The following is a 15,048-nucleotide window of genomic DNA, read 5'->3' on the forward strand; positions in this document are numbered from 1 at the left end:
TCAGAACTCAGACTGTGGAGAAGAAGGTGTTGGCCAGGAGGGAACCAGGGCGGGTGCCAGGTCCTGTCCATGCTGGGATCTGAGATTCTAAGAGGTGGGTTAGGGGTAAGGGGGGCAGAGGCTGGCCCATGGGGTGAGGGGAGTTCAGCAGAGATGGGGAGGACCGGACAACCTGGGAAAGAGCAGAGCATTCTCCCCAGCCTCAGTCCCTCTCCTGATGCAGTCCTCACCTCACTCATAGACTCTGGAAGTCTCCCTTCGGCAAACACCTGGCCCCCGACTCCCAGGGCACTTCCCGAACAGCCGGTGCCGCATCCCAGGCAGCCCCTGCTCTGCTCTTGGGGTCTGTGCCTGGCAGAAGGGTGGCTGACCCTCGGCCCCTCTCAGCCTGGGCCACAGCTCCTCCTGGCCCTGGGATGAGCAGACACACCCACCCTGTGCCTGGCGGGCTGGTCATGCTTGTTCCCATAGGTGATGGTGTGTTGGGAGGGAACTGTTTTAGATACCAATGTAAATCTCTGTCCACATCAATTCCACACGAGTTCCGTCATCATATGGGAAGGCAATCATAGCTGTGGGGGGCTCCATGCAGGACCCCGAGGGCCCCTGAAGCCAGTCCCTGTGGCCACAGCAAGGAACATCTGCTTCAGCTAGTTGGACAAGACTCTCTCCTGCCCAGAAACAGGCAAAGGGACGTCCCCCACTCCCGTTGTATCCCAAACACACCCGTGTGGACAGTCACCTCAACGTCTCCCCTCAGCCCAGTGCCCGAGCTCTTCCTGATGAGGGTTAAGCAGAAGCAGCCGCCTCTCCCCACGTCCATGCTTTAGGCAGCTGCCTTCTCCTCAGCTCCCACCGAGCACAACAAAAGCCAGCCAGCGCTCTCTATCCCGGGATTTTCCAGGGATACTGATAATGATGGGAGGCCCTGAGAAGCCTCCCTAAAGCCGGCGGGGACTTGTGAGTGGGTGGTGGGAGGGATCAGGGCTTCCTCAGCATCTGTCAGTCCCTGGAGCATCTGAAGGGGCCCCTTACACCAGGAGGAAAGAGTGGGGCCTGCCCCTGTGGGTTCCCAGTGCCTGGCATCTCCCAGTTCCTCTGCCCTCCCTCACAGACGCCCTCCACGGAGCAGCACAGCCCCAGGACAGAGGCAGCAGCCCTGAGAGCATTTTCCAACACAACTACATTTATTTACATTTACACGTGAGGTCCCCAAGACACTGCTTCCCACCCCCCGCCCCTTCCCCCCAGGCCCTCCCTTCCTGCTCTCCCCATTCAGCCACCCTCTCCCTCGCCTCCCTCCCCCACCCTTCTCCCTTCCTGCCCTCCCTATTCAGCCACCCTCTCCCTCCCCTCCCTCCCCTACCCTTCTCCCTTCCTGCCTTCCCCATTCAGCCATCCTCTCCCTCCCCTCCCTCCCCTCCCCTCCAAAGCTAAGGCCCAGCAAGATCAGCACTGGGGGAGAAGAAGCTTTTGACTGCTTTGGGGCGTCGGATGCCAGAGCCCCACCCTTGGAGACTGGCACCAAGAGTCTGCCCGGAAGCCCCTACTGGCTACAATGCCGCTTCTTCTTCTTCCTGGAGACCAAGAGGTCACCCTTTCTCTTTTGAGACTGTGAGGGGCCACCGAGTCCCCCAGCCAGGGATTGCTCCCCAGAGACCCTGAGCCCAGGCCCTGCGTGGGGTGTCTTTTCAGCAGGGGATGGGCTTCCGAAGAGAGCCCGCTTCTTGGACTTGGTAGCAAGAGAGGCTGCTAGGCTGAGGCCTCTTCTTTGAGCAGATGGGGACTGAAGAACTCCCTGGGGTCCCCACTTTTCTGGGCTGAGAAGGCCCAAGGCAGGGACAGGGCTCTGGGGTAGCCTCCAGGGCAGCAACTTGTGCTGGGAACCCAAGAGGAAGGCCAGGCTGGGGAGCTCCTCCTCCTCACTTGACCCCTGAACCAGTCCGTGTGACTCCCTGACAGGAGACCCTCCAGGGAGATCCAAGGCGTCCTTGGTCCCCAGGCCAGGGCAGGTGGGTCTGTGGTCCTGGGGAGGAGAGGTTGACCGAGCGGCCCTCAGCCCGGAGGAATCCTGACATCCCAAAGGCACCGCAGGGTCTTTGGACCTGGCCATGCCGGTGCGTGCTCTGCCTCGTCCCTGAGGGTCCCAGGCAGCCGTCCGGGGTGGGCAGGTTTCCATGTCAACCCCTTCTTGGGGGTCAGGGATATCTCTCTCTGTTCCTTGAGCAGCTGCAAACTTAGAAGGACTTGAGTCCAACCGGGCCACGCCATGACTAGGGGCTGCCCTCGCACGCTGTTTCTCCTTCAAAGGTAGGAGGCGCTTCTCCACCAGCTGCGGGAGGAAACGGGGCACTTACTGGCGCTGCCCCAGGTGTGAGCAGGGCCCAGGGTGGTGGAGACCAGGGCACTTGGGCAGGAGGCAGGGAAGCCTGAGGCAGCTGGGCTTTATGTCAAAGAGAGAGGGTGTGGCTCTGCTGGGCGTCCCCTTGGGCCTCACTGCAGCTTGCATCCTGACTCCCCTCCCTGGCTCCTCTCCATCCCACTCCCTCTGAACCTGCATCTTCCCACCCCGGAGTGGCTCCTCAAGAAGCCGAGCATCCCCAGCAGGGTGGGGTTAGACATTCAGGTGGGCGTTGTGTGCTGGGTCCCTCCTGCCCCTCCTGCTCACCTGGGCAAGGGTGAGTCCTTCCTCCTGCTCCAGCTCCTGGCTTAGGGCCAAGAAATCCATCTGTGGATCTGGGGAAAGCAATTCTTCCAGGAATCGGGGGTGAATGACGGCCTCCACCTGGGAACAGAAGGAAGAAGGTGTGAGTTTTCTGTGTAGGAAGTAACCTGGAGGCAAGGACACCTGGAGGAGATGCAGAAAGCGGGGAGAGCCCCGTACCCACCTTCCTGGGGCTGTCTGATATCATGGCAACCACCAGCTACACACACAGACCACAGACCTGGTAGCATACACACATACAGACAGAGACACACAGAGCACACACAGACACACAAACAGACCCACATACGACACAGGAAAAGACACAGACACAGGTAACCTACACACTCCACACTCACACCCACAAAGACACACAGTAACAAATCGCAGATACAAACACACAGCAACACACAGACACACACAATCACATACACAGACATTCAAATCCATGGAAATACACACGCTGCTGAATAGCTAAGGAACAGAGCTTAATTCCAAGGACCTGGGAGTGCCACCCCCCGGAATCCTGCAGACCCCAGCACTCCAGGCCAGCCCACCTTGGTGACGAAGTCTTTCTGGGAACACAGCTTGTCAATGTAGCTCAGGAGGCCCGGGTCTGGGGGCGTCCAATCCTCTTCCTGTGGCTGCTCCACTTCGCCCTCTTCCCGTTGTTTCTTGGGCTCCCCCGTGACCCCGAGGGGAGGCCCCAGCAGCTCCTCCATGATGTCCACATACTCCTGCACCACTTCTGGGGGGATCTCCTCGGGGACTTTGGTCTCTGCTGGCCTCTGGGGCCTGGGTGGTGGCAGGCGGGCCTTGGTCTCTGCTCGCCGGTGGGGCCTGGGTGGTGGCAGGCGGGCCTTGGTCTCCGCTGGCCTCTGGGGCCTGGGTGGTGGCAGGGAAGCAGTCGGGGCCTTGGGGCCGGCCTTGCTGGGAAGGTACACTGAGGCAGAGAAGGAGGAGGCCGGGCGTGGTGAGGGCCGCTCCTCCTGCCTGACCACACAGGGGAGGGCAGGGCTTGGGGATATGAAGTGGGTCCCAGCTGGTCAGGACCACCTGAACCACAGCGCCCCCAGAGGAGACGCGCAGGAGGGGCACATCTGAGACAGCATCGCTTGGGAGGAAGTTTGGAGCCACCAATATGCCATGTACTCTCCCCGCTAATCCCTGCTTCCTGGGCAGAGCATACGTGGAGTTTTGGATGGGCGAGGGGAGAGAGTAGCTAGGAAACTTGACCTGGTCAATACCCAACATATGCTCCCGGAAGCTGTCCTGTTGGAGGGAGCAAATCCCCCTCTTGAAGGGAAGCATGGGGTGTGAGGACAGTGGTCTCCCTTGGCCCCTTTGGCCTTTGCCATGGCTCCTGTGGAAATGTGGGAAGCAGTACCTGGCTGCTTGGCCACCTCAGGGGCTGGGGGTCCTTGAGGTTCAAGCCTCGGCGGGGCTGGAGGAGGCAGGCTCTGGGGCTCCTTCATCCACTGCGCTTTCTGAATCTGCATCTCCTCCTCAGCCTCGAACTCCAGGAACCTGGAGGTGAAGGAGGCCCAGGCTGTGCGGAGAGGGTCCAGGCCCCCTGTCCCCAGGACCAGGCAGCGGCCGAGGGCAGGGATGGGAGGCAATGCCTCGGGTGGGCTGTCCAGGCCCTCATTGGGTCTCATCCCCCAGTCCCAGGAGGGAGCTGCTCCCAGAGTTCTGGGCTCACCCTCCCTCACCCGGCCCCTGCAGAGCCCATGGCATCAAAGGGGCTTCCTGACTCAAGTCAGGGCCACGAGGCCCAGGAGGGTCCCGGGGGACTCCTCCTCCAGGTTTCAGCTGCCCAGGCGTGGGGTTGATGGCAGACGGCGTCAGGGATGATGCCCAGATGCAGGAGTCCTGAGGCTGGGACTGCGGGTCCCTGAAAGATAACCCAGGGGCACGAGGCCCGGGAGACCCCTGGTCGGGAGGAAGCAAAAGCTGAGCCCGGAGGACAGGGCCCCTTTCCCCTGAGGCTGCTGTCTGTCTGTCTGTCTTCACGGAGAGCACTGCCCAGGAGCAAAGGCGGTCAGGCCAGAGATGGGTCTCATGGTGTCCCGGATACAGGTCTCCCCTGCCCAAACTCCCTGGCCAGGCTGGGATGGCAGAAAACCGACTTCTGGCCACTGCTGTGAGGAGCCTGCACCCCACTCTGTCTATAGTCACTAGCGCCCCTTCTCCCCATCCCCACAGCTGGAGGTGACCCACTTTGGGCTGTGACGCTGGCTGCTCCTGCCATGACCTCCAGTGTCAAGGCAGGGGTTGGCCCAGGCCAGGCAGGGGGTGCTTCCCAAGAGGGCAGGACAGAGACCCCAGAGCACTCTAGGTGGCAGGAGCAGCTTCCTGAGGGAGCCAGGGGCCCAGGGCGTCCTGTGTTTGTCCACACCCTCCTCATGCTCCATGCTGAGAAGCCACCACGGCCACCAGGCCTCCGTCATTCAGTCTCACTCTGCCCCGCGGGCCCTGCCCCCAGGACCCCAGACTCACTTTTCCGCCATCTCGTAGAAGATCATCCGGTCAAAGTTGCTCGTGTGCTGCCATTCGCGCACGGCCCGCCACAGTCCCTCCTCCAGCGTCATGGTGGGCTTCCGCCGGGCCAGGGATCGGAGAACTGGGCTGTAAACCAGTGCAGTCAGCCCCAGTCTATAAGCCCACCCTTCATCCCGAGCCCACCTGGTCCCAACACCTGGCCCCTGTCCTCCCCACACCTGTCCTGCCATCTGTCCATGTCCTGTTCTCCCCCATGTGGGCTCCTCAGGCCCCAGGACATGCCCCCAAGATCGAACATCAACACAAGCTACGGAGTGGCCTCTCCAACTGCCCCTCAAGTCCTCGGTGTTCTGATGTTGAGAAGTGAACTCAGTACTATGGGTGGAACATATGTGTCCCCAACATTCCTGTGCTGAAGCCCTGAGCGCCGGTGTGTCGGTATTTGGAGGCAGTCATGGTTAGAGCAGGTCATGAGCGTGGGTCCCAGTCATGGAATCTGAGCCCCGATAAGGGCAGGAGGAGACGCCAGGGCTTTTCCTCTCAGCCACCAGAGGACACAGCCGAGGCAGCTCTCTCCAGCCAGGAAGAGGGCCCTGACCAGACACCCAATCTGCTGTCACCTTGATCTGGGATTTCTGGCCTCTGGAACTGGGAGACATGAACGTGTCTTGATAAAGCACCCAGTCTATGGGATTTGTTACAGCCGAACCTGAGCTGACTGAGACAGCGTGAGCCTGAGCTGACTGAGACAGCGTGCACACAGAATGACCTGGGAGCGAGGGTTAAAGTGCAGGTTCCTGGGCCCCAGGACTGAGATTTAACCAGCTTCTTGGGGACTCTGGAGCAAGGCAACCTCTGGGGATGCAGCCTCAGGGTCCTGAAGCATGAGGAGCAGGAGCACACGTCCAGAACCAAAGCAGAGCAGTGTCAAGCTCACTGCAAGCAGCCAGGTACAGCTTCCCACATTCCCACAGGAGCCATGGCAAAGGCCTGTGAGCCTGGGGCAGCTCCACTCCAAGAATCAGGGTCCCCAGTGCACCGGGACTCCGCTCCAAGGCGGAATGCAACCAGTTCCAGGGTGCAGGGGCAGTGAGGTTGTTGGGGATGAAGATGGGGCCGCCTTCCACCTGCACCCCAGGCAGGGGACTTCCCTAGGGGAACGGTTAGTGTGTTGCACGGTGGATGTGCTCAAGCTCCCGTTTGCTCATCAGTGGGAAACACAGGGTGACAGAGGCGCCACAGGGTGGAGAGAGGCAGGGACTGGGAATGAAACCACAAACTCTCCCGGATGCTGACGTTGCTGCCTCACAGTCACCACAGTCCACGGCCCTGGGCTGCTGGGCTCGTGGTGCACTCAGAGCTATCACTGGAGCCTATGGCTTTGGGGAGCACTCTCCTAGATGGCCTAGTCCTGATAATGATAGTAAAGGGGACAGTAATCATAATTGCTATCATGTAATATGTCATAGCATGTGCCAGACGCTGTGTTATACATGTCATATGTGAGCTCAAGTCATCTCTTCGCCATCCTCTGAATGAAGCATCATTGTCCCTTTTTCTAGGAGGGATTGAGGGTGAAGATGCAAATACCTGCCCAGCATCGACCCTGGTGTGGGGCCCAAGCCCATCCCCTTGTGCAGGCTCCACCCCCACGGTGCTGGACCTGGGCAGAACTGCGGGCATGTGCCAGGTTCCCGCCGGGCCCTGCAGCTCCTCCCCCCAGCCCCATGTGATGTGCTCCTGGCCATCAACACTGGGTTCAGGGAGAGGCACTGGAGTGTGTACTCAAAGACCTAAACCCAAACCGTCGTTCACGTCACACCAGGAACCGTCTCTGACCTAGGTCTTCTGTAAACATTGTTGTGAAAATTACTGAAAGTAAGGATTGGCTGGACTCACGGGACAGTGACGGGCAGTTGAGGCCCCTGACAGTCTGTCCTGAGCCACAGCCAGATTTAATGTTGTTGAAAATGTACCTTCCCATAGTGCAATCCATCACCCTCACAACCGCCCTGCAAGCTCCCCTGAACAGCGTGACCTCCTGTCCATTCAGCAGCCTCTTTACGTGTGAGCTGCAGGACAAGCTCTGGTGCCCCGAGGACACTCACATGAGGAAGCAGGAAAGCGCTTCGGTGTCAGGACTCTGGGGAAGGTGCCTCCGGGCCAGGGGCTTGTAGCGCTGCCAGAGTCGGAAGTTCTCATAGACACTCTTGGGATTACAGGAGTCGTCTGGTGGGGCCTTGGTCTGGGAGGGAGCCAGGCTGCCCTCTCCATGAGCCCCTTGTGGCCATGGCCCAGCGTGGGACACGATGGGGGGCATCTGGGCAGCCGGTGGTGGTGGTGGTGGAACAGGAAGGCCCTGGGACCAGCCTCCCTCACAGGCCTGGGTGCCCCCAACCAGCTGGGCAGCCATAACAGGCACCACAGGAGCAGCTGCCAGGAGTAGGGGAGGTGGACACACGACACCTCCACAGAGGGCGCTTGGAGCCTGCCAGACAAGGGGGTTCTGAGTTAGGACCAAGGTCTGTGCCTGAGGGGCCTTCACAGACCCCATTTCTGTCCTCATCTGGACAAAGACATTAGAAGCCCCAGCCCCACTCGGGCCATGGCCATCCTGTCCTGCCACCAGAGGTGTGCTGGGGAAGGCAGACAGCACCAGAGGGCCGCCGGGAGGAACCGCTGCAGTCACGAGGGGTGGCCCGTGTGCTGGGCCGGGAGCGGGTGTGGTAAAGGGCAGAGCCGTGAACACAGACAGGGAGGCGCCAGGGTTCACGGTCACGCCCGGTCCCAGCACTGGGTATGCTGTGGAGACAAAAGAAAGACATGAATGAGCTGGGGTCTCCTGGTCCTCACTAGTCACGGGAGAATCAGAGGGGAGCCCCAACAGCTGAGGGCGTGTGACAGGGAAACTCTGCCACTTGCAAGTGTCCCCGAGTGTGCATTGGATGCTCTGTTCCTCCACGGGAGTTACTCCACTAGAGAGCCTGGCCCCGATCACCAAGACTCCCTGACCCCTGTCTCCCAAGAAGCAACAGCCAAGCCTTCGCTGCCCGAGGGTCTCCCTCAGGTGTCCCTGGCAGACCCCATCAGCCTCACAGGCATCTCCCAAGCCATGGGTCAGGGATGAGTCTCAGCGGCTTGGTGGTCCTTAGCATGCTCAGCAACAGGGGAGGGGCCTACCCCAGGGCAGTGCTCAGCACTGAGAAGGCCGGCAGGAAGCCAGAAGCTTCCGAATATTATGGCCACATCTTCTCTTCAATCTTCCTTTTCCTGAAGCTCTTGTAAACCCCTTTCTTTCCTAGCTCAAACACAACAACAGAAAACCACTGGATGGAAATCTTTCCCAAGCCAGCACCCTAAGAACCCTGAAGATAATCCATAACTCATCACGTCCAGCATGCAAGTGATTGTCCTGGTACAGGACACTTGTGGCACAGTGTCCTGACACAGGACCTGGCACTTGCTGTCCTGTCCCCACAGCAAGTGCTAAATGGGGGTCAGATTCGGGCCACCCATTGCTCAGTGCTCAGTGGTCCCAGCTGCCACTCAGGAAGCTCTGTTCCCAGGGAGCAGGTCTGAGAGGCAGTGGTGGAGTCCCCTGAGATACTGTCACCACACAGCCAGCAACAGCTGCACACGATTAGAACTCAGCCAGCAACAGCTGCACACGATTAGAACTCAGCCAGCAACTGGTGAGCAGCAGGGCTATCAGGGGAGGTGCCCAGGGATTTTCACAGCTGCTGGTCATGTTACAATAGGTAGTGGGACAAGGAGCATCTCTGATCCTTCTCCTTTGAGCTCCCAATAACTGAACATAGTGACCAACCAAGAACCAGGGGTTCCTGGGCCACAGGCCAGGTAAGGCAAAGTTGTCTGGAACTCATCCCTGTTCACTACGACCTCATGCAGTCTCTAGTCAGGGGGAATAAGGGATACAGCACATGCACCTCATCATTTAGGACACATATCCTAACTTTAATAATAATAATAATAAAAGAACCATCTTCCTATTTGTGCACTATTCTCCTTCCTCTACTGAAAAGGAAACCAGCCTTTCCAGACCCATCCACTGAGAACCAGCAAGAATCCACACCTGTCCCCATTTCATGAGGTAGTATAAATGGAATAGGAGCAAATTCTTCATCTCCACAGTAACACAAAGTGCAGAGGACAGGCCATGAGCTAGTAGACAAGAGGAAGTGGGTCTGAAGACCTGAGCTTCCACAAAAGGGCGAACAATTCAGAACATCTCAGGAAGTCCAGGCCATGTGTTACCTGAACTTCCCCATTTGTCCCCACCCCTGTTGGATCAAAGCCAACAGCTACCTCAACTGACGGAGCAGCCAGCTCTGGGGCGGGAGCTGAGAGGCTCTGGGCTGTGGCAGTTACAGTAGCCCCCAGCCTCGCCCACCCAGAGGTTGTCATTACATGCTCTGTCACAACCAACCCACCCAACAGTTTTCTGGCTGAGACCACTTCTCCCCACTCCTTCCTAAGATCTAGAAAACTCCAGCCCAAATCCCTCTGAACACTATGGAAGGGCACCTTCCAGGTGGCTGAAGACATGGCACAGGGCTCAGGCTTGCCCGTCATTCTCCCTGGGCCACCAGCACAACACGATCCCACCACTCCCTACAAACACACAATGACGTGACCTGTCCCCCTCTAGAAAGGATCAATCCATCCACTCCATCCTTCCCTCTACACGGTGTATTCCCCCAGGCATCTTGATCCACCTCTAAGGAGCCGTCCTCCCTAACCACAGACTCAGGGTGCCATGGCCATCCCCAGGTGTGATGTCCTTGGGGACATCCAGCGCTCCCTCCCTCTTCAACATCAGCCCTATCAGCTGTCCCCAGGGGCAGTTCAAATTTGAATTCCCAAGGAGTTGAGGCATGGCAGACTCGGATAATGCCCCCGTCCCTACAGTCTCACCTCCATTTGAAGCCATCCCCTCAGGCTGGGCACTGCCCACCGCTGTCTGGCAGTTTCCGCAATGAGAAAAGTTAAGGGTAGGACACAGAGAGTGACCTGGCTCAGCAGATGCTCCTGAGTCCAAGTGGAGCAGGGAAAATTTGAATGTAAATAGGTTTAGAACATAGGACCCCAGACATTCTGCAGAGGGGGAGGGGCAGTGGGCAGCTGGTAGGGGTGGGGGACATTCTGCGAAGGGCTCCAGCCACTAGGCAAGAACCTGAGTTTCCCTTCCAACTGGACGGCAGCAACACAGATGGCGTGCACCTCTTTAGGCAACTTTTAAATTGTCCTGACTCACAGCAAAACCTTCTACCTGATGTCCCCTTTACTTCCATTCTTTATGAACAGACCTACTTTTGTGCCAAGCAACCCATGCTCCTTCCCCCTTTGGCTCTTTCCCACTCTTGATGAATTTCAACAGGGGCCGCGCTTCCTGAACAAAATTCAGAACACGTTTTCAGTCTGAGAAACACAGAAGTTCTCAGGAAGGCAAGGGGACTGGGTGTTTGAAATCAGGATGGTCTCAGCCCATCCAGGCTATTAGTTGGCTGTGTGCTCATCATTGTTTAGGAAGCAATCCTTGTGCCCCCGGGTCATGTATGTTGCTGGAATCTCTGTCCATACCAGCAGGCCAGCCTTACTTCCCCTTTCCTGGGAAGCCTCAGTCCAGGAAAGAGTGGCTATGCGACCTACAGTACTGAGACCAGAAATCCATTCATTTTGTTTCCCAGCATATTGTGATGGTGTTAAATGTTTATTTTTTATCTTTTGAATAGTTTTAATTTAACCAAGCAGTACTTTTGCATGGTTCCAAATTCAAACTGTGCACACTGGAATAGGCAATGACCAGCCTTCCTCCCATCTTTTTTCCCTGGCCACCACATTTGCGTTCCTGGAGGAAACAGGTGTTATCTGATTGTTTTTCATTTTTCCAGAGATATATTATGCAATCATAAGCATAATGAAGCTATTTTTGCAGTCTAAAAATGCTTTCAGGTTTTGGGGGGTAAAAATTACTATATTAATATGTTCCAATGCTTTCCTGATATTTACAGTGACTGTGTTTATCCTAGTAATGTGGCTTCTCTATTTCTGTAGGTAAATCCTAGAATAAGACATTGTATTGTTCCTTAAAATCACAACTATGCAAAAGAATACAGTGGCAGGATTTAGCAAGTATGAATAACAAATACCAAGTGGAATTTGAATTCAAGATAAAACAGTGAATTAGTTTTTATTATAATTGTGATCCATGTGATATTTAGAGTATACTTTTACAAAAAATCTGTTTTTCCTTTATCTGTGTTATTCACATTTCACCGGGATCTTGCACTTTATCTGGTAACTCTTTCCAAAAAAGTGCAACATATGAAGTGATTATTGTTAACCCTCCACTGTGAGAGTGAGAACTTGCAGTAAGGAGACTCAGGTGTGAATCTTGGCTTCACCACAAAACACAACCATTGCAGAAAACAATAGCAGGCTGATTTGATGAGAAGTCAGGAGTAGCCATTATACCCTTCTCAGCTTCCAGGTTTAGTGGCAGTATGCACAGTTGTAAGGGACAGAAGGGCAGAACACCATCTTTTCTTTCCTAACATAAAGCAGCTTACAATTCCTAGAACTCTGGTTTCTCCAGGAGTTAGAAATCCACAACCCATGTCCATTCTGAGACAAGCCAGGATGCTATCCACCAACGTCCCATCCCCATTCCCATGCATCCCCTCCCATATGTGAATCCTGGCTGGCCTCTCTCAGCTCACTGTTGGTCTCATATTCTCCATACATTCTTGCTGTTTGGAATCCAGTGTCATCGTATGTGGCTCTCTGCGTGGGAATTATTGTAGCCTGTCTTTTAAAAAAAAACTTCATTCTCATTTTCACACTGAAATCACCGTCTGCTTATCAGCATCACAATGACAGGAAAGAGCACTCATGTTCTGTGTTGTGAACAAGGGGAGTGTTAGGAAACTGGTCAAAGGAGATGAGGAGTGAGTACTCAGAGCACAGCAACAAAATCTTCTGAGACACACACCTCACTCCCTGCTGGGCAGGGTAATTTTGCACTGATGGGAGGGTGATGGGGAAGGGAAGAGGCCTTCAGCTGGATCGGTGCACACTGTGAACATTCGCTGAAACACACCCTGTTGGCACTTACAAAGCATTTGCCCCTTTCAAAGACATTTGCACTCAAGAAGGCAGAGTTGCAGGAAAATGTAACAGGGGCCACACTGCAGGGGCAGGCGGTGGACTGCAAGTTTCAATCCCAAGGTTCTCCCCTCCTTGCCCCAGCTGCATGAGAAGGTCATTTCCTAACTCCTGTCCAATATTCTCAAGAGTTCTCAGTTTTGTCCCAACTCTAAACCTGAATGGTCCAGCAAGCATTTCTATGAAATACCTCCACAGTGGCCACTGGGAGGGGAGTGACTGCCTGTCTGGGTGCTCCCAGGCCTTTTGTCCTCTGAGACAGAGCTGCCTCCTTACATGCAGTCCTCTTCCACTGTGCAACTCTACCTCCATCTTAGCTGAGAAGATCAACAGACAGCAATTCAAGCAAAATCATGGTAAACTTACCAAAACAAAACAAAACCAAACAAACAGTAAATGCTTTGGAGCTCTTTCTGAGGACCTGATCTTTTATCATGGGGCAAAAACTTAAATGATTTTCAATCAACAATTTCATCTAAGAGGGATGTTGAGGCAAAATATCACACTCAGGCACTGAAAAAGGGCAGAATTCTTGGTTGCCTCCTCCCTTGTCAAGTCAGTGAACCGATGCTTTCTCAAGATGTTCACACACGGCTTTGATACAGGATTTCAATGAGTCTTTTTCTGAGCCAGTGATACAAAAAATATACTGTGGAACAATGTCTTGCCTCAATTCTGCAATTGCTTCTGCACATGTTTGAAGTCCTAGACCCCAAGAGGAGAGACCATCAAATTAGCCAAAGGTAATTTGTGAAGACTGGCCATGGGAGGTGATGGCTAAAAGCCCTCTGGCCCCTGCTCTCTTAGCATTCCCACAGAAAGTCCTGTGCCACACTGACTGCTGAGAAAGAACATCTCAGGGTTTGGATCCCCTGTTCAGAGTACACATGCTCTTCCACTCGATCACGGAACGGTAGAGGAATGGCAGCTCCACGCTGTGTCCTGCAGAGCTCTCAGTCTCTGCACTTGAGGCCCTGGGCCGGTATAGATGTAAAGGCTCTTTAGTGTTATCACGTGGAGACAGACGATAGGAATCCTGCAAATGAGCAGAAAGGATGTGATGATTAAAGTTCTTCTGAAGCTATTACAAACTCAAGTCAGTGAGTTGCTTCTCTACTAGTTTTTATTGCCAACTGGAATTCTGCACTGTGTTGCAGAGTCGGGGGTGGGGGAGTGTGGAATTGTTCCCCTACTATCTGCTGCTTTGTGGACAGAAATTGATCAAAGCTATAACAAAAATATTTCTAGAAATCATTTGAATACAATAGGAAAAACTCTGGGAACTGAGTCAGAAGAAAGTATCTTTCGGAGCGTGTTTTCCGGTCTAAAATTCTTTGCCAGAAATGTTCTTTAATGGAACCTCCAGACTGAGTAGGAAAACAGGGCATATTATTTTTTGAAAGGCATTAGCAGGAATGAAATAAATGCAGTCCAAACGCAATGCAAGACATGCAATTCGAGGATACTTTGCTTTAGAATAAACCCTCCAAAGGTAAACCTTTCAGCAAGGGTGTTACCTAAGTGCACTGACTGCAGGTTTGTATTACGGAAAATTAGGAGTGGTAGTTTCCGACGCGCTGGTTTCTCAGAGGCACGGTCACGGAGGTTCCAAAGAGGAGGCCTCGTCCGGCCCCAGGAAGTTTCCAGGCGCCGAGTCCCTCCATTTCCCCATCTCCTGCCGGGCCCTCCCAGGGCGGGCTCTAGGCCTGCCCCGTGCGCCTGCGCACGAGCCTTGAGGCGGGCGGGGTTCCGGCGGGCGGGGTTGAGGCGGGCGGGGTTCCCGCGTGCGGCCAGCGGCCGTCAACCGCTCCCAGCGGGGGTTGCCGGCGGTTCTGGGCGGGGAGACGCGTATCGCGTAGCGCGAGGGCAAAGGGCGGTTACCCAACGGCCTTCGCTTTCATGGCGTCCTCCTTGGTGTTACCTAAAACTAAAGCCAAGTGTGATTAGAAGGTAATCGCCTCCTGGTCATGTTCCCGCTGGTCACCAGTGTCCGCGGGGCGACCCCACATTGTGGCCAGAGCAAGCCTGTGGCTGCGCTCAAGGCGGGAGAGTTCATAGCGTTCCTCCTGGGGGCCCTGCGGGACGCCCAGGCAGCACTCGTTTCCCTTGCTCACCTGGCCCCAAAGTGAGGTGGGAGGTTTAACAAGGCAGCGGGAACCCCAAAGTGTGACTCCGCCATGCCTCTCACATTCCAGGCAATGCAAAAGCTTAAGGAAAACCTCAGCAGTTGAAACCGTGATGCAGTTCAGCAGAGAAGTAGCTCGTGTCCTCGTAAAATGAGTGAAGTTCTCACGGACAACCTCATTGAGTGAGTTGTGAAGCTCATTGACTTAATCAGAATGATCAGCCAGCATGCATGTTCCATTTGTCAATGATATGAGCAGCTGCAAAGTCGAAGAACAGGCCTTTAGTCATGGTCTGTTCACTTGGTAGCACGGTTGGTTGTGGATGCAAGAGTATGGCCAAAGTCAAGAAAAGCTTCTATGAGAATTGCTTATGTGGAATTTACAAATAAAAAGTAGTGGTATATTATTTGTAAATTGTAGGCTACACGTGTCTAAAATTTACTGCACACACGTGTGTATGCTGGGTGGTTGGGTTAGTGTATACTTGAGAATGTCAGGAAGTTTTGTTTTGGATTTTGGAGGGTGTGAGAT

At 55.0% G+C, this 15,048-nt stretch overlaps 1 protein-coding gene and 1 long non-coding RNA gene across 4 annotated transcripts; both read right to left on the reverse strand.

Annotated features, from left to right (window-relative positions):
* Positions 1-992: 992 nt before the first annotated feature.
* On the reverse strand, positions 993-10,172 carry LOC114672836 (NUT family member 2D). Of its 3 annotated transcripts, XM_077966583.1 has the most exons (9): positions 10,142-10,157; positions 7,315-8,008; positions 5,204-5,332; positions 4,092-4,231; positions 3,565-3,647; positions 3,262-3,519; positions 2,669-2,785; position 1,968; positions 993-1,030 (listed from the first exon to the last, which is right to left on the reverse strand). In XM_077966583.1, the coding sequence occupies exons 1-9, from the start codon at positions 10,155-10,157 to the stop codon at positions 993-995; spliced, it is 1,476 nt and encodes a 491-aa protein (XP_077822709.1). The 3 variants fall into 3 exon arrangements, with proteins under 3 accessions (XP_077822709.1, XP_077822708.1, XP_028691136.2); XM_077966582.1 differs by lacking the exon at positions 993-1,030 and having other exon boundaries at positions 1,547-2,332; XM_028835303.2 differs by lacking the exon at positions 993-1,030 and having other exon boundaries at positions 1,547-2,332; positions 3,262-3,647; positions 10,142-10,172.
* A 1,222-nt stretch (positions 10,173-11,394) lies between these two features.
* Positions 11,395-14,118, reverse strand: LOC114672837 (uncharacterized). The gene is made up of 2 exons (XR_003723357.2): positions 13,909-14,118; positions 11,395-13,427 (listed from the first exon to the last, which is right to left on the reverse strand). It is a non-coding gene; the product is annotated as an uncharacterized LOC114672837 (long non-coding RNA).
* Positions 14,119-15,048: the final 930 nt, after the last annotated feature.

The sequence above is a fragment of the Macaca mulatta genome, chromosome 15 (assembly GCF_049350105.2).
Source record: "Macaca mulatta isolate MMU2019108-1 chromosome 15, T2T-MMU8v2.0, whole genome shotgun sequence".
Taxonomy (NCBI): Eukaryota; Metazoa; Chordata; class Mammalia; order Primates; family Cercopithecidae; genus Macaca; species Macaca mulatta.